Source organism: Cricetulus griseus (genome assembly GCF_003668045.3).
Source record: "Cricetulus griseus strain 17A/GY chromosome 1 unlocalized genomic scaffold, alternate assembly CriGri-PICRH-1.0 chr1_1, whole genome shotgun sequence".
NCBI classification, from domain to species: domain Eukaryota; kingdom Metazoa; phylum Chordata; class Mammalia; order Rodentia; family Cricetidae; genus Cricetulus; species Cricetulus griseus.
In genome coordinates, this window is record NW_023276807.1 from 61,623,507 (window position 1) to 61,641,553 (window position 18,047).

General features: G+C 44.5%; 1 protein-coding gene across 4 annotated transcripts in view; it reads left to right on the forward strand.

The window, feature by feature from the left end:
- The window catches only part of Atp7b (ATPase copper transporting beta), a 77,379-nt gene that overhangs the window by 34,726 nt on the left and 24,606 nt on the right, over positions 1-18,047 (forward strand). For 2 of the 4 annotated variants that reach the window (XM_035452194.1, XM_027395233.2), the window contains exons 2-7: positions 4,024-5,254; positions 9,997-10,257; positions 11,676-11,839; positions 13,113-13,274; positions 15,228-15,304; positions 16,793-16,967. In XM_035452194.1, the coding sequence (XP_035308085.1) occupies positions 4,024-5,254; positions 9,997-10,257; positions 11,676-11,839; positions 13,113-13,274; positions 15,228-15,304; positions 16,793-16,967 (2,070 nt within the window). The remainder of the gene's footprint in view (positions 1-4,023; positions 5,255-9,996; positions 10,258-11,675; positions 11,840-13,112; positions 13,275-15,227; positions 15,305-16,792; positions 16,968-18,047) is intronic. The other 2 variants (XM_035452195.1, XM_035452196.1) reach the window with 2 other exon arrangements.

Here is an 18,047-nt window from a genome sequence, read left to right on the forward strand (position 1 = left end):
TTTTGGGTTTCTTATGTATGCCATATCACCATAAGGATACTTTGATTTATTCTTTTCCTCTTTTAATTTTCTTTTCATGTTTTATTGCTCCAGCTAGTGCTTTAAGCACAGTATTGAAAAGGAGTTGAGATAGTGGACAGCCCTGTCTTATTCCTGGTTTCTAGGCAGGAGCCCTTGGAGTTTTGCTGCTGTGGAAGCAATGAGCATGACTTTGAATTGCCCATTCCATTTTTGTTGTAGGGTATTTGTGATGTGTGGAGTTCTGAGATATACTCATTGTCCAGCCTCAAGGTGGAGGTTTAGGTTAAGTAGGGGGTGTGGAAATGTTTGGTCTATATTGGTCCAGGCTTTGTCTGAGGTGTTGGAGGAGAGGAAGTTGCACCAAAGAAGGTAAGCATTGAATGGAGGGAGCTGGCAATCCTGGGGTCACAAGGAATCTGCCTTCTAAAAGTTTAAAGGCACTAGGGTTTATGGCTTACATAGGAGGGAACAGACCTTTAGGGGACCAGTGGGAGAAGTTTGGTCCACTCTAAATGCAAGTCTAGGGATAGTTTGGTTAGAGACTCTTTTTGTATGCAGTTCATGTGTTCCACTTTGCCAGAGGATTGGGAATTGTATGGGATGTGTAGGTTCCATCCGATATTAAAGAACGTGGTTAGACATTTGGAGATAAATTCAGGGCGTCAGTCTACTACTGAGAACAGGAGAGGCCCAAACTGAATATTATGTCTGTGGTGGTGACTTTAGAACTGTAGTGGCATTTTTGCTGGGTGTGGGAAAGGCTTCAACTCCTCCTGAAAATGTGTGTAGTAGAACAAGAAGATAATCCGTACCTTCTAGACAGAGGCATTTGAGTTAAATCTACCTGTCAGCCAGAAGCTGGGAGAGACCAAGCGTGCCTGATGATCTGGAGAAGGCAGAGTTGGGGTTAGTGGTTTGACTGGTTTCTGCAAACAGAGGAGACCTATTGTAGCAGTTGTTTGTCCTGTGGAGATAGGTAATCCCATGTTCGCAGGAACTGAGTGAGGGCTGGAGGTTTTAGGTGGAAGAGATTATGCAGAGCTGAAAAGAAAAAGTTGTTTGTTGAGCCTTGTGTAAGATTAACAGTTGATTTTGATAACACCATGACCCATCCCAGGAGCCATCTTGTGGAGTGATTTTGTTTTGCTCTGCTTAGTAATGGGGGAAGAGTATTAGTTTTTGGAAGGGAGAGTGTGTGGGGGATTGTTTAACAACATATTTGTCAGCTAAACTGTTAGTGGTGGAGACATTGGGAATTTGGTTGGTGTCCCCTGAAGTGAATGATAGTATCTAGTTTTGACTTCCTTGTAAGAATTTGTGTTTAAAAGTGCCATTTTGAATTAGAGTGTTGTATTGGGTGAGGAAGCCTTGTTCCCACCAGATGGCTGCATCAGAGTACATCGTATTGTATGTGTATTTGGAGTCTGTGTATAGGTTGATTATGGTATCTTTAGCCTGTAGGAGAGCTGTAGTAAGGGCTGTAGATGGAGTGTGAGTGGTATGCTGTAACTTATGGCTTTGCGTATTTGGAGCTATAGGTATTTATTTATTTATTTATTTATTTATTTATTTCTTTCTTTCTTTCTTTCTGTTTTCAAGACAGGATTCCTGGCTGTCCTGGAATTTGCTCTGTAGACCCAGCTGGCCTCAAACTCAGAGATCTGCCTCCCAAGAGTTGGGGTTAAAGGCTCATGCCACCATTGCCTGACTTAGAGCTATAAGTTGTATAATAGCATAAGCAGCTCTTTTGTGCCCCTTAGAGGTGCATCTGTCTAAGAACTAATCAGGGGCATTAGGTGTTGTGTATTTAATTGTCTTAGTGTTCCTTTGCTGTGAAGAGACACCATGACTAGGCCAACTCTTATACGAAAACTAATTTATTTGGGGCTTGCTTACAGTTTCAGAGGTTTAGTCCATTATCGTCATTTTGGGGAACATGGCAACATGCAGGCAGACATGGTGCTGGAAAAGTAGCTGAGAGTTCTATATCTGGACCTAACTCCATTACACTTCCTGGTACTCCTTTTCTTTTCAAAGTGTACATTTGTATTTTTCCTTGCTCAGCTTGCTCTTTTTTGTTATAGATCTGCATAAGAATAGACACTGATAGCCACAAGACTGTCAATACTAGGCAGTCTTGAAATCTCCTTTGCCAAAGCCATTAACCCAAAATTCTTCATTTTAGCTTCAGGCAGGTTTTTTTTGGATACCTGCAAAAAGCAGCCACATTCTTTGCCAATATTTCTCAAGGATGGTCTCTAGGCTACTTATTAATATTCTTGTCCTTTGAAATCTCTTGAGCCACGTTGTCATAATATACATTGTTCTCAGCACTGCCATATTTTACATCCCTACTAGTATGGCCCATTAAGCCCCATTTAAAAGCATTAAACTTCTTTCCTAATCCAAACTCCCAGAGTTCACATTCTTATAACAAACAGCATGGTCAGCCTGTCACAACAATAGTTCAGTCCTGGTACCAACTTCTGTCATAGTCTGTTCTAATTATGTGAAGAGTTACCATGACCATGACCAGGCCAATTCTTAAAAGAGAAAGGATTTAATTGGGGCTTGCTTACAGTTTCAGAGGTTTTAGTTCATTGTCATCATGGTGGGGAACATGCCTGCATACAGGCAGACATGGTACTGGAGAAGTAGCTGAGAGTTCTGCATCTGGATGCACAGTAATCAGGAAGAGAAAGACACTGGGGGTGGGGTGACCTTTAAATCAGAAGGGTTTTAATAATTGTTTCAATGCCCTTTTGTTCTGTATCTGTTAGGTTAGGTTATTGATTTCTTCTGGTTTAACTTTGGAGTTTGGATAAATCTAGAAATACATTCTTTTATGTTTCCTAACTCCATTAAATGAGTGCAGTTTTTTTTTTTCTCTTTTAATGTTTTGGTATGATATTCAGAATTTCTTTGATCTTTGTTGTGATGTCTCCTTGTTCTTTTCCAACTCATTGGAGAACAATTCTGTAGGACTGGTGGATTTGGGGGTGGCTAGAATACTGTATTGATTTTTCATGTTTGTATTTTTGTCGTGAGGCCTAGGCATGTGGACTTCTTTTGTTAGTTCTGGGTCTGATATGGACATAGCATACTGGGACACAGCACATGATGTTAGGGTTGGGTTTGGCTTGAAGTGTAAATATGATGTGGGTGGGATGAAGTCAGGTGGACTTAGAGGGGTGGACTGGTGCACAGTATGTGTATTCTGGTCCATTGGAAGTTAGGGGTGGGGTGGGCTGGGGTCAGATGAGAAGGGAACACTAGATTTGGACCTGGGCTAGAGCTGGAAGGGAGGAGATGGTAAGCTTGCCAGGTGGATCCCAGTGCAAGGCATATGGGGCCAGACTGGGCCTGGAAGTTGGATATAGCTTGTGGGGGGGGGAGGGGGAAGGCCAGGAGTGTGAAATCAGGTGGTAGGAGGAGGTCTGGGCTACTGCATAGGTATGTGCACTGTCTGAAGCCTGGAGGTTGGTGGCAGTACAGACAGGGCTGACCAGACGAGGCAGGGGCACTGCATGTGGGACCGAGGCTGGATCTAGGGGTTGGGAATGGTGCCTCAGGAGGACATCTGGTGGGCTCACCCTGCTGTCCCCTGCTGTAAGATGTGTAGCACTGGGCTGCTTGGTATGAAAATCTTGTCTCTTGTTGAGTGGCTGCTTCCAGCTTTGCTTCCTGTTACCACAACTTGTCATGTGGTTGAGCAGCTGGAAGGGCTTAGCATTCAGTCTTTGGGCAATTTACTGTTGATGTTCAGACAGGGTTTCAGGAGACTTTTCCAGCTCAACTCGAGTTAAGTAGGATTTCTATGCCCAGGAGCAGACTTTCTGCAGAGTTCTAGGATTCTCACAGCCAGTCTTCAGGAGCCTGGGGGGAGGTCCTCATGACTTCCCCTCAGGCAGTGGGTGCTTGTGGAACTGGCAATGCAAGTGTGGAATCCCTATCAAAAATACTTAGTTTTAAGGATAAAAATGTTATTTCCTTTTCTTTTAGATCTTACCTAAACTTGCCATGCCTGCATGTCCCTGGGATCAAGCAATGAAACAGAGCTTCGCCTTTGACAATGTCGGCTATGAAGGGGGTCTGGACAACACCTGCTCACCCCCAGCCACCACCAGCGTGGTTAGCATCCTGGGCATGACTTGTCACTCTTGTGTCAAGTCCATTGAGGACAGGATCTCTAGTCTGAAAGGCATTGTGAACATTAAGGTTTCTCTGGAACAAGGCAGTGCCACTGTCAAATATGTGCCATCGGTTATGAACCTACAGCAGATTTGCCTTCAGATTGAGGATATGGGCTTTGAGGCCAGCTCTGTGGAAGGAAAGGCGGCCTCCTGGCCATCCAGGTCCTCCCCAGCCCAGGATGCTGTGGTTAAGCTCCGGGTAGAGGGCATGACCTGTCAGTCCTGCGTCAGCTCCATTGAAGGCAAGATCCGGAAACTACAAGGGGTTGTGAGAGTCAAAGTCTCCCTCAGCAACCAAGAGGCAGTCATCACCTACCAGCCTTACCTCATTCAACCTGAGGACCTCAGGGACCACATCTGTGACATGGGATTTGAAGCTGCCCTCAAGAACAGAACAACCCCCTTAAGGCTGGGACCAATTGATATAGACAAATTGGAAAGCACTAACCTCAAGAGACCAGAAGTTTCTCCTAACCAGAACTCCCGTAACTCTGAGACCCTGGGGCACCAAGGGAGCCACATGGCCACCCTCCAACTGAGAATAGATGGAATGCACTGTAAATCATGCGTTTTGAATATTGAGGGAAATATAGGCCAACTCCCAGGGGTTCAAAATATTCAAGTGTCCTTGGAGAGCAAAACTGCCCAAATACAGTATGACCCTTCTTGTACCACCCCCTTGTCCCTACAGACGGCCATTGAGGCACTGCCACCCGGGCGTTTTAAAGTTTCTCTTCCCGATGGAGTAGAGGGCAATGAGCCCCAGAGTGGGTCTTCCAGTTTTCCCTCCCCTGGCTCCTCCCGGCAGTACCAGGAGCAGGACCCGTGTAGTACTGCAGAGCTCACCATCACTGGCATTACTGACACATCGTCTCTTGAGCCTATGGAAGGCATGCTGTCCCAGCGGAAAGGTGTGCTGCGAATATCCATCTCAGTGGCCGAAGGAACTGGAACAGTTCTTTACGATCCCTCAGTAGTTAGCTCAGATGAGCTCCGAGTGGCTGTAGAAGACATGGGATTTGAGGTGGCAATGGATTCTGGTATGTCATTGTTACCTGTTTGAAATATGTCTGGGATCCTTTCTTGATGTCTCACGATAGTTCTCAGGTAGTTAGATAGGTGGTCCCTGTCACTGCCTCACATGTTGGCAGCTATAGCCAAGTTTGCTGACCTTTGCTCATTTGTCATTTGCTAGTAGCAGGAGAATTGCTGCCTCTCACATAGCTGATGCTCAAATGATAAGATGCTTGATATGGGCTCCTTTTCTAGAGAGAATTCTGGGTGTGCATTCTATAAATGAGCATTGTAGGACTGTTAGACTCTTCTCTTCCTGAAGGAACAGTTGCTACTTTCTCTGAAGATTTCTCTACAACACAAAACAACATAAAAGCAATAGAACGAGCACTGGCTGCTTCCAGAGGTTCTGAGTTCAATTCCTAGCAACCACATGGTGGCTCACAACCACTTAAAATGAGATCTGGTACCCTCTTCTAGCGTACAGGCATACATGCAGACAGGATACTGTTTGCAAATAAGCAAATAAATAAATAAATAAATAAATAAATAAATAAATCTTTAACAACAACAACAACAACAAAAAGCAATAGGACTTTAGTTTTATGGGGCACGGTGTCACATGCCTATAACCAGAGCTTACGAGACTTGAGGGACCACCCAAACAAACAAACAAACAACTGATGTAGGAGGATGTATGTTCAAGGACAGTAGCTAAGTAGCTGGGCTAAGTAGCAAGACCCTGTCTGAAAAACAAAATGCCATACATTGTGGCATATTGCATGCCTGTAATTTCAGACCTTACAGGGATAGTGGAGGCAGGAGGATCAGGGTCAAGGTCTTCCTCAGCTACCTGGCACGTTCAAGCCTAGTCTTGGCTACGTTAGTCCCCATCTAAAAAAACCAAACGAAAACCAAGCAAAGCCTCCAAACTTGCAACAACTGAAGGATTGTCTGTTTAAAGTAGAAATTAAGGGGAGGGTTTTACAATGACTGTTCCTGCTTTCTTTGATGGCTTTTAGATAGAGCCTTTATGGAAGGGTGGGTGTGACAGGGCTCACAAAGAAGGGCTCCCATTTTGAGATGGACCATTATCAGGTCGAACTCCCTGAGTAGCAGCCACCCCTGCTCCTCTTTCACAACAAGCTCTGTAGCATCAGTTAAATGCCTCTGCTTCCCACATGGTAGGGCCTGTGCTAGCTGTGAGGCTACTGTATGAGAAAGTCCATCTGAGAGCTTCCTTGTGATGGTAGGAAGCAGTGGAAGAGTTAAACTACTACTTGATCTGGGAGAGTTTCTTCCAGGATGGTGTATGGTGGGAAGTGGGAGATAGCGAAGGAGGTGTCTTGGGCAGTGTAGTCAGTGCTTTGGGAGGAGCTTTAGAGGAGTGCAGAGTGACTTGAGCAGGACCAGAGGCTGGTTCTTGACCCAGCACATCAGGAAGTCATAGGTCGGAGACACCAGACTTGGGTCAGAATGAGGGCTGTGTATGACGGGAAACGGCCCTGGAGGAGAAGCAGAGCCCAGAGTGAACTCCTCCCTGATGCTGAAGGACAGTGTGGAACTGGAGATGTAGATAAGTTGAAGGAGTGCTGGAGGGAAAGCGAGTGAGATGAACTAAGTGGGGTTGGGAACACAAGTAGCATTTTCCAGATGGCAACTGGAGGAGAGGGCAGCCTCTTATATTAGCTCAAGAGGCCATGGAAGCTATGTTGAGCAGCTTCTATACATTTAGCTAGGGAGAGGCTATCAGTCCTCTGTACACAAGGAAAAGTAGGAGCCTGGCTTTCCTAGGGAAGCTGGGGAGACTTTCAGTAGAGCAGAGGGCATGCAGAAGGGGACAGAGGTAGCATGTACCAGAGAGGCCCAAGATGAGAAAGGACAGGGTACTTGCTTTCTTTTCCCTCCCTCCCTCCTCCCTCCCTCCCTCCCTCCCTCCCTCCTCCCTCCCTCCCTCCCTCCCTCCCTCCCTCCTCCCTCCCTCCCTCCTTCCTCTCCATTTCTACCTCCTTTTGTTACCCAGGTTCATGTCAAACTCTTTGGACTTAAGTGATCCTGACAACAGTCTACTGAGTTGGGGACTAGAGCTGGCCGGCATATTTGCTGAGGGGACAGCTCTGAGTGGTGATTTTGCGAAACACCTCAGTTTCCCTGGTCTGTATATTGGGCTAGATCATAGTGGCCACTGAAGCTTTTGCCTGGAACCTGCTGCCGCTCTTGTTGTGTCTGTTCTGGCCCTTGGAGCTACTTAGAGAGCTCCCTGGCAAAGCCCCAGCAGCATCAGGGCCCCTGGACTTGTTTCCCACACTCCATATCCTCTGCACACTGAGCTGAGCTGTTTCCTTGGAAAGACTGCTCTATTGGGATGCTTTACCGACTCCACTCCATACCCAGCCACAGCCCCACCCCAGCAGGTGCAGCATGGGAAATACAGAGGCCACATGCTTTTTTCTTTGTTCCAAGGGTTGTTTTGTTTCCTCACCACGTTCTGTTCTCCACACCCTGGAAAGAATGTGTGTGTGTGTTTAAACAAAGTCAATAAAGAAAATAACAGAACAGTAAGTCTTGTACTCCAAAGACATATTAAGAAGGCTCAGAATAAACTGTTTTGTGAAAGGCTTAATCTTTCAGTGGTACAGTCAGGTTTTGGCAGCAAAAGAGAAATGACCATGGAACTACCTATTAAAAGTAATTGAACTTGATTGAGTAAACACAGGAAGAAAAGAACTAATTTTTATTAGGTAGAACTATGAGGATTACATTCACTAAGCCCCAGAGATGCTTAGAGTGTGGGACCTAGTGACTAAAAATATAAACACTCAGCTAATTTCAGATAAGTACTAATGGTTTCTTTTGTATAAATATATTCGCATTGAAGAGATGTTTACATTAGAGAAGATTGGCAATGATCTGGAAATGAAATTTAACTGGACATCCTGTGTAGGCAATTTTCATTTAGGTTAAATTGCCAGTGAGCTTATGATACTGAAGAGCTGGTACACCCTAAGGTCAGTGGAGGTTATTTGCCAGGTCACAGAAAATGAGAAACACATCCTAACAAACACTGAGATTTGCTCAGAAGAAAAAGTTAGACCCATAGCTTGTTGTCAGTGTAAGTGGTTGCTAGTCACTGTACTTGTAGTTGCCTGTACTTGTGGTTTAGAATGAAGTCACACTATTTCCATTTCTACATATACTTAAGGGTATTTTGCATTATCAGATGGAATGACGAAAATGTTTCTATAATTAGACTGAATGCTATTTGCCTTGGCCACTGTTCTGTTGCTGTGAAGAGACAACATGACCAAGGCAACTCCTACAATAAAAGAAAGTGTTTAGTTGGGGGCTCGCTTACAATTTCAGGAGGTTAGTCCATTATTATCATGGTGGAGAACAGGTGGCAGGCAGACAGGTGTGGTACTGAAGAAGTAGCTGAGAGCTACACAGGTGGAGAGATACTGGGCCTGGCATGGGCTTTTGAAAGCCCACTCCCAGTGACATACCTCCTTCAATGAGGCCTCACTTCCCAATGCTTCCTAGACAGCTGGGGACTAAGCATATGCAACCATAGGAGCCCCTGGGGGCCGATCTTATTCAGACCACCACAGTGTTCTGTCTGTGTGTATGCTTATATGGTAGGTAAAAGAATGGTCCCCACAGTATCCACACTTGAGTACCTGGAATCTGTGAATGCATAACCTCAGATATCATAACAGACATTATACATGTGATGAAAAGAGTGAATCTTAGCTAGGAAGATGCTGAATTACCCATAGTGGACCCAGCTATGTTCTATCATTCAATAAAAATGGAGAACCTTTCCTGACTGGGTCAGATTGATGTGACAACTGAAGGGACATTTGGGAATATCAATTTGTGTATCTTATTCTAAGTAAGTTGTACCGTCAGAAAAATTACAATGCTATAGTAATTCATAGATAGATAGAAAAGATCAATAGACATTATGGAGCCAAGAGGCAGCCCTATGTGTATATTATTAGTGTTGCTGGAAGTCTGGGGAGAAGGTGTTAGTCTTTCCAGGCTATGGAAGGAGATTAATTTCTTTCCAGCCAGCTCTGGGTTTAGTGAGAGATGCTGCTTCAATAAATAAAGTGAAGAGTAACCAAAGAAGACTCATGATGTCAACTGTGTCCTCCATATGCATGTCTACCTGCATGTGGCCCCACACATGCATGTGCAGACACGTGATATCAACCCGCATTCTCCTCATGAATTTATACTGACATGTACCCCCCCACATAAGTAGACATGCGATGTCAACCTCTGTCTTCCACATGCATGTATATCCACATGCACCAACACTTATATGTGTACCCAAACACATACTCATGTGTGGGTGCGCACCCACACACACACACAAAACATACACAGATCACATGTATGCACAAAGAAACCTGGGGTTTTTAGAGGAAAATTTTGTATGAATATTTTTGCCAAGGTGAGATAGAATCTATTAAAAGTACTAAGCATTTACAAAGGTTGATTTTTATTAACATATGAACTTTGTTTACCAAAAGACATCTTCAGAAGATGACAACACAAAGCAAAGGCCTGGAGGGCACATTTGCAATGCTTGTTACTGACCAAGATATCTGAAAGAGACAGGAGGGAGAGACAGTGTTGGAAATCCCAGTTCCCATGCTACTTCTCTAGGAGCTTTAATCTGAGTATTGTTACACTTGAACCCCCTGCTGTAACAAGCAAAGTTGCTTTCTGTCTTCTAATTATTTCTCACATTTTATTATAGAAAACTTTCCTATCAACCATGTCAGAAACTTCGGCTCTGGGAATTCTGTGCCACATACCATGGGTGGCAGACCAGTGTCTATGCAGACCATGACTTCCAACAACACTAGAGGGGTCCCCACAAACTGTGATCCTGGCCACTCGTCACATACCTCACTATTGCCAGGAATAGCAGCCCCACAGAAGTGCTTTCTACAGATCAGAGGCATGACCTGTGCATCCTGTGTGTCTAACATAGAAAGGAGTCTTCAGAGGCATGCTGGTAAGAGGCCTGCGGCCATGTTGATCATCTCTCCCTGGACTGTATTCATCAGGAACCCAGACAATCTGGCGGCAAGCCCATCACATGATTATGTTGATGTTTGTCTAATGTCCTTGGTGATTGGCATTCTGTCCCTTAAAAATCACATATTTTATTACAAAGTATATATGTCTTGAGTACATTAGCCATGAAAGTCTAGTCTGAAGGTCGTGGTATGGTCTATGGAAAGATTTCGTCTTGATTAGCTTTTCCCGGTATTACTCAGTCTCCTACACATATCCTGCTAGTCCTTCTCTAGAAAATGGAAAACTAGCCTGCGCTTAAATTGTCTAGTTTTGGATAATCTGTCTCATTGATTCCAGGGGCTGTAAGTTTCTGTTGTCTGCTGGGTTTGCCCCCTAGATGATGTTTATAACATTGTTCCTTAAGCCTGAAAGGGCAACAATAATCTTGTTTTTGTTTAGAAATACTTTGACCGAGGCTCTACCTGTACCACAGGAGTGCAGTTGAGCCAGTGCTGCATGGGGCTTTCTGTTCTGACTCCTGGCCCTTCATCAGGCTTAACTTAGGATGTCCTGTTTTACCAGCCTTCTGTTCACTTTTCAAAACTACCACAGCTCTTGGGCCATCATCCTAAATGGGGGTGTTCTGTGGGAGGACCTTCATCAACTGTGGTCTGGTTGTGGATAAATTAACATATGATTTCTTGGTACTTACGGTTCTGTGCCTGACTTTAACTTCTTTCTTCTACCTTTTATGGTGTATTTTCTAAAGCATAGCACACCTTTCATTTATTTGAATGTGACTCTTCTCTTTAAACTGACACAATTGTATTAGCCGGATGGTTTATAGGCTTTTCACTTTTAGAAAGCCTTAAAAATTTGAGAAGAGTAAATAAAACCATTTTTGAAAATTTTTAATGCCAGAAAGGGAAAGAAAAGTATGCCCTTTCTGTGACAGTGGTTGTGATCACTGCAGCTACATCCGTTGCTTTGATGTTCGTGCAACAGTGGGCCTACTAAAGGCTTGGCATCCCCAGAGGCTGGACGGGCATTTGGAATCTCAGACCTACCAAATCGAGTCTGATTTAACAAGGTTCTCAGGTGTTTCATATGTCCACAAATGTTTGAGACGTGTTCTTTTTGGAGCAGTAGCTCTCTATCCTGAATATAAGTGAGAGTCACCTGAAAAACATTTTTTAAATGACATCTGGCACTTACTCTGGAAGATTCTGAGTTGTCAGGTCTGTGCTAGGAGGCATCACAGTTGTTCATGGCTCCCCAAGTGCTGCTCATGCCCATCCAATCCTGTAGTGCCCTACAGGATCCTTAGGGAGGTATTTTTCTTGGTTAAACTGTGCTGACAATACCAGCCCCGTTGCCATGCCCAGAGTCTCAGCTGTGACCCGATGGTTCCAGGTATTCTCTCTGTGTTGGTTGCCTTGATGTCGGGAAAGGCAGAGGTCAAGTATAATCCAGAGGCCATCCAGCCATCCAGAATAGCTCAGCTCATCCAGGACCTGGGCTTTGAAGCAACAGTCATGGAGGACAACACAGTCTCTGAAGGTGACATCGAACTGATTGTAAGTACAGTGGCTATCACCTAGATAGTGCAGGCTGTGGAGGGTGTAGGGATGAGTTTATGACAGCTGCTGTCCTTATACTTGCTGGCTGCTGGGCTGTATGCTTGATTTTGTTTGACTTGTTTAGTCTGGGAAGGAAGATTGGTTGTGTCAGAGAGTGAGAGGAGGCCATTCTATTGGGTATTCCATTGAAGTATCTGTCGACTTGCTAAGTGTCTGTTAGTGCAGCACTAAAAGCCAGTGAGCCTCTGCGTGATGGCTCTCCCTTGCTTGTCTTGTTCTTGGGTACCATGCTGAAAGCTGAGTGTGATGGTAATGTGGATTCCCTTCTTGCTCCCTAATTCCAGATGGATCTCTCGTGGGTTATTGGGCATTTGTTTTGGAATTCTGCTGCACACTTTGAAGTGCAGTTCTAATCCCATGTCTCGATGTTCATCACCCTTCCAATAGCTTTGCAGAGTTCTAATCCCATGTCTTGGTGTTCATCACCCTTCCAATAGCTTTGCAGCCGCTGCCAGCTTAGCAACACTTTTCAGTTGAGTACACACAAGCCTTCATGCCGTGGATCTAACCAGCGCTTCAGACTTTCCTCCTCTTCCTTGTGTACCCAGTGCCCTGCCAGGCCTGGCTGCTGATGGCTGCCTGAACACCTCATGCTGTGCTGTCCTTTGATTTTTTTTTCCTCTGTTGTTATCCTTATCATCACCTATCAACACCTTCTCTGTGTTTTAGGAGCAGCTCATATTCTAACCCCTCCATTGGTCACTTTTAAAATGCTGTTCTTTTGATAGTGGTGGCACTGACATTATCTTCATTGGAGCCAGCAGGGCACCAGAGCAGAAGGTCCAGATAAAGGCTGCAGACTAGATACTAATGACACTTGAAGAGTTCCAAAGATTTTGCAAAAGTGCACTTCCATAAATTTGATACACAGTGATTGCTGTAGTGTTGCTGGTGAGAAAACACAAAGTAGAATGTTTTCCAAAAGCTCATTCTTACAGAATCATTCTGTAAGTCATTCTGACAAAAGTCAAACCTTGGTCTGCAGCTTTTGGCTAAATGACTGCCATTGCCTATTCTGGAACTGGAAGAAAGCCACAGAAGTCACTGTGACACTGGTAGGGTCAGAATCTTGTACATGAACTTAGGAGCAGGAGTCCTGTGTCTTGGGAAGAAACTGTGGAGGGGGAAGTAACTGACTGTTACTCAAGTTCTTGAGATACATTAGAAAGACTCCTCTCAGTTCTGGGATTTTTGTCCTCCTGTCCTGCAGATCCTAGGGATGACCTGTGCTTCCTGTGTTCACAACATTGAGTCCAAGCTCACGAAAACAAATGGCATCACGTATGCCTCTGTGGCCCTTGCTACCAGCAAAGCCCATGTGAAGTTTGATCCTGAAATCATTGGCCCTCGGGATATCATCAAGATTATCGAGGTAGTAAATTCCTGAAAACTTTGTATCCACTTTTACAAAAGGAATAATGCATAATTGTTGAAGAAAGTCAAGCCAAATTAAAAAGTCATCAAGAAGTTACCGACTTTTCCAAAGAGTAAGGTCGCTTAACTAATTGAAGAAGATTAGCAGGTTGCCTGAGCAGAGTGTCAGTGAATAGGTAAGAAAGAGTTGAGGCTGGACTGTCAAGGGGTCTCAGCAGGTGAAAGTGCTTGCTGTGCAAGCCTGACAACTCAAATTTGATTTCTGGAACCCATGGTCAGCAAGAACTGATTCCCCAAAGCTGTTATCCATGATTTTTGTATGTGTACATACATACACTCATACATTGTTTTCTTTTTAAAGAAAGAGGTGAGAAGAAAGAGATGATATTTTTAGTTTTAAACATTTCCTGAAAATCATCAGTCTTGACAAGATAACCTGGTGTGGAGCATTAACCTGCCCAACCACCATTTACAGATATTATTTCTATCTGTGTCAGATGTGTGTGGACTCAGGGAATGATGGCACTAGACAGATAATTCCTCGCTCACCTCCCTGCTAGGCTTGTAGGGGCATGTAGTCATCTTTGCATTAGGAAACAGAGGATTCATGACTGTCCCTGCTCCTGCTCCCTCTGTCTGTCCACAGACCCCCCCATTTCCTCCTTCATGTCGGTATCATACCAGACCTTGAGAGAATGACCTTCCATGTGGTGGGAATGGGTCAAGACAGTTCAAACCAAGTAAGATTAATCTGTAGCAGCCAGGGGTGAGGGTTATTACTTAGTGAACCCGACTGCTTATGAAATGAAACTTTATGGCAGGGTTAATGCCATGTTGTCCTTAATGTGTTCTTCCTCGGGCATGTTTGTTGTGTGGCCTGGCAGAGCTTTTGGATGTGGAAGTGCTACTGCTGTTTTATACAAGCAAGCTGACTAACTTCACTCTGGCTCATTAAATGAGGGTAGCGTCTCAGATGAGTTAAGTTCTTGCTCACTGATTTCTATCTCACAAGAGGCAAGATGGCACTCCCAGCTCAGGTCCCGTTCTACTGAACCCTAACTCTGAGAATAGTGTCCCATATCACTCATGGGGCTAACGAGTCACCACAAAGCTATAAGCAGGAAGGGGAGTTCTCAGTGGGAGTCTTCAAATGCAGCTCACTTCACTTTGACTTTTAATCCCCTTAGTTGCCTCCATCCTGCTCAGTGATTTGGGGCAGCTTCCTGGACCTTGGTCCTTAATGGAGAAATATTGGAATATTGCCTGGCTTCCAGGCTTGTGACTCTGGGGCATCTTTTCTTGATACAACTAGACTGGGATTAGTTATGAGAGTATTTGTCTTGTATTGCCTCACATGCACTTCTCCCATGACATTTCCTGTTGGAAAAGCTCAGCACCAGCATCCTGGGTCCTCTCTGTTACACGGAGAGGACATCTTCTGGTAGCTTTCCCCATGTGTATTCACAAGGAGTAGCAGAGAGAGGCCCTGAACACAGTAGGAAGTTTCTTGGCCTGAAGCCTAGAGATCTACACTCTGCACCCAGTACTTTAGCATACTTGTTCTCTCTTGTCCTCATCTTCCTCATGCACGGGTGAAGTACCAGACCACAAGGCATCTGGAATTCTAACTTGAGAATCTTTGATGTCAACCCTGGTCAGCTTTGGGACTCATGAAGTTAGTGTAACAATACCAACTGCCTTTACTTACACTAGGGAGAGGAATGACCATTCAAGTGCCTGTCCACAGGGTGTAGCATCTCTCAGCATAGAGAGTACTGAACCTCTGAACACGGTTAGACAGCCATTTAGGACAAAAAAGTCACGAGAGGAAAACCTTAGGTCACCGGAGGGACTTGGAGATTTTAAGTTCCAGTGCTGGAAATGCTTTCTACCTGTGCATATTTAACAGTACCTTCCCCCTTGTTCCCTACCTGACTCTTTCAATCACAAGGAAATCGGCTTTCATGCTTCCCTGGCCCAGAGAAATCCTAGCGCTCATCACTTGGACCACAAGATGGAAATAAAACAGTAGGTAGAAAATAGAGGGTTAACGGTAGCTCTGTCTAAGTCTCTATCCTCCTCTGCCCACTGACTCTGGCTCATGCATATGTGTTATGCTTGACTATGGCCCAGCCACCCCAGCTTCCTGTGTTGCCTTCTACCTGGGTTCGTTGCCTTTTACTCTTGGCATGTTATCATCTGGGACCACGCTATCTGTAGAAGTTTCTGGATGTTGGCAGCAGCTGTGTCTGTGCTGCCCTACTTGGTAGTGTACTTTAAGTGCAATAGTATGAGTATAGAACTGAAGCTTTTACATTTATTTATTTATTTATTTGGTTTTATTAATTTAAATTACTTTAAATAGTCACCTGTAGCTGACATGCTGGATGTGCTTTAGCTGGGATACAGGGAGGGGAAGGTTGGCTTTTTCTTTTATAGTCTATTTACGCCTGATTTGCATAAGTTCTAGAGTAGGATCTGAAGACAGTCCTCAGAGCTAAGTGGAAAGAAAACAGCCAGTGCAGGGAAGGACACTTAGCTCAGTGACAGAGTGTAGGCTTAGCATGCACAAGGCCCCAGAATCTCTAGCACAAAATGGGGGTGGAGGTGGAGGTGGCATGGCTTAGGATACAGATACAGGTAAATTAGTTTCAGATGGTGACCTATCTTTCAGCACACTTGAAAGCTACTGTTGCATATAGCATAGTGGCTTAGAGTGGCTGCTTGCCTTGTTGGGAAGGAGTGAGCGAGCTATGACATCAATGGCTTAGGCAGATTCTGGAAGGTCCAGGAAGCAGGTGACCCAGGATTTGCAACTCATAGAAGTGTGTTAAGCTAAAAGAATCAGCAGGGAGTGAAGGTCCTTCTGGGGCTTTTGGAGTACCTGCAGCTTAGTCCAGTCCGCTTGCCTAGGGTGTAGGGGACTGGCAGGCCAGAGTTTGGGAGGCTAGTGGGTCTGCCTCTAGGATGGCCTCAGGCAGCAGCCTGCACATGTAGGATTGCAGATCTACATTAGGGTACAGAACTTAAAAGTACCTTCAGTGAATTCCTGCTTGGAATATCATGCATGTTGTAGCTCACATGAAGCCACAGATGTCTTCTGTCATCCTTGGTTCTAAACTTTTGTGTTTATTGACAGCTTCAGTAATCTTTTACTCTTATTTTAAATAGTTGTTTAAAAATTGGTTGTGTAAATAAGCTTATACTAATAAAATGCTATTTCTGTCCATTTCTCTGTAAGACAACAAAGAGAGCTCTAGGCTTCTGTAGGCTAGGAATAGTAACCTCTTTGGAGCCAGTTCTCATCTTCTGGACCTCCATTGCCGCACCTATAAATTGGTGGTCACATACCAGTTTATGCAAAGGCAGAGCTAAGCCCAAACGTCTTTGTTGCAATGCCTGGCCCTTTAGATTAATGATAGTGTCATGGGTGGAAACCTCACTTTTGTTTTAGTCTAACCTGATTCCAGTGCCAAGTGGTTCTCATGTGTCTGTGTTGCTGATTTTGCCTTCTAGATGGAAAAAATCTTTCCTGTGTAGCCTGGTGTTTGGCATCCCTGTCATGGGCTTGATGATCTACATGTTAATCCCCAGCAATAAGCCCCATGAGCCGATGGTCCTGGACCACAACATCATTCCAGGACTGTCAGTTCTAAATCTCATCTTCTTCATCTTGTGTACCTTTGTGCAAGTATGTATTGGAAAGCTGGGCAAACCTCTGCCCTTTGTGCCCAGGCATGGCCAGAGGATCTCTGCTCTTCAAGTGTGTCAGCAGCCCTTTAGCTTGGTTCCAGTGGCACTTCATTGCAACTTTGCTGCCTTCCCTCTGGGTAGCTGCTACTGTTATTCCTGTCTTATGACCAGAAGGGAGGGCAGTGTAGAGGGGGGGCAGTGTAAAGTGCGGGCACCAAGAAAGGTCTGGTTTCACTGTCAACTTCACATGTAATTGCATGTGATTGAAACTTGTTAGAATAGCTATCCTCTACTTGTAAACTTGGTGAGCCTGTATGTTCCCGATGTATATGCATATGTGTGCGTGCGTGCGTGCGTGCGTGCATGTGTATGTGTGTATGTGTGTATTGCTGGTGACAAGACTCAGAACCTTGTATGTGCTAGGCAGGTATGCGATCTCTCAGTCACTCTTCAAACCCCTATTTCCCTGATTTGCTTATTGTTTAATTTAGTTTACCTTTGTTTTTAGAATTATTAGATGAATGTCCCTGGAGCTCATGCTCCCTTGGAATGTTCTATCCTAAAAGGCAAAGCCATGGCCTTCATCCCTGGGGAAAAATTGTCATTTAACTCAGACAGGCTTTTTGGAATGTCTGCTGTGCATGCAGGCATATCTATGCATAGAGAATGCCTGCATGTGTACATTTTGGCATATAAAAACTAGGACTAGTTAGGGGTAACCACTTGTAGGCTAAATTACTTTCCTATATCTTCTTTTTAATGGCATACAAGCTTTGCACTTATTGTAAGTAATTTCAGCAACACGGAAGCAAAGGGAAAGGTATTCTGACTAAATACACTCTCCTCTGGCCCAGTCCTATATGTTTATGTGTATGCATGCATGTTCATCTATATAGGCACAGATATTTGTTAGTGGAAGTGGGGATGTGTTAGACACTATGGATGCTGGCTCTTTTATTTCAACCACAGATATATGCCATTGGTTACCTTCTCTCTAGAGACCATTTAGAGTAGAAATGAGCCATCATCATTGTCGTTGTTACCATTCTCTTGTTATGGACATTTGCTTGGCTGCCTG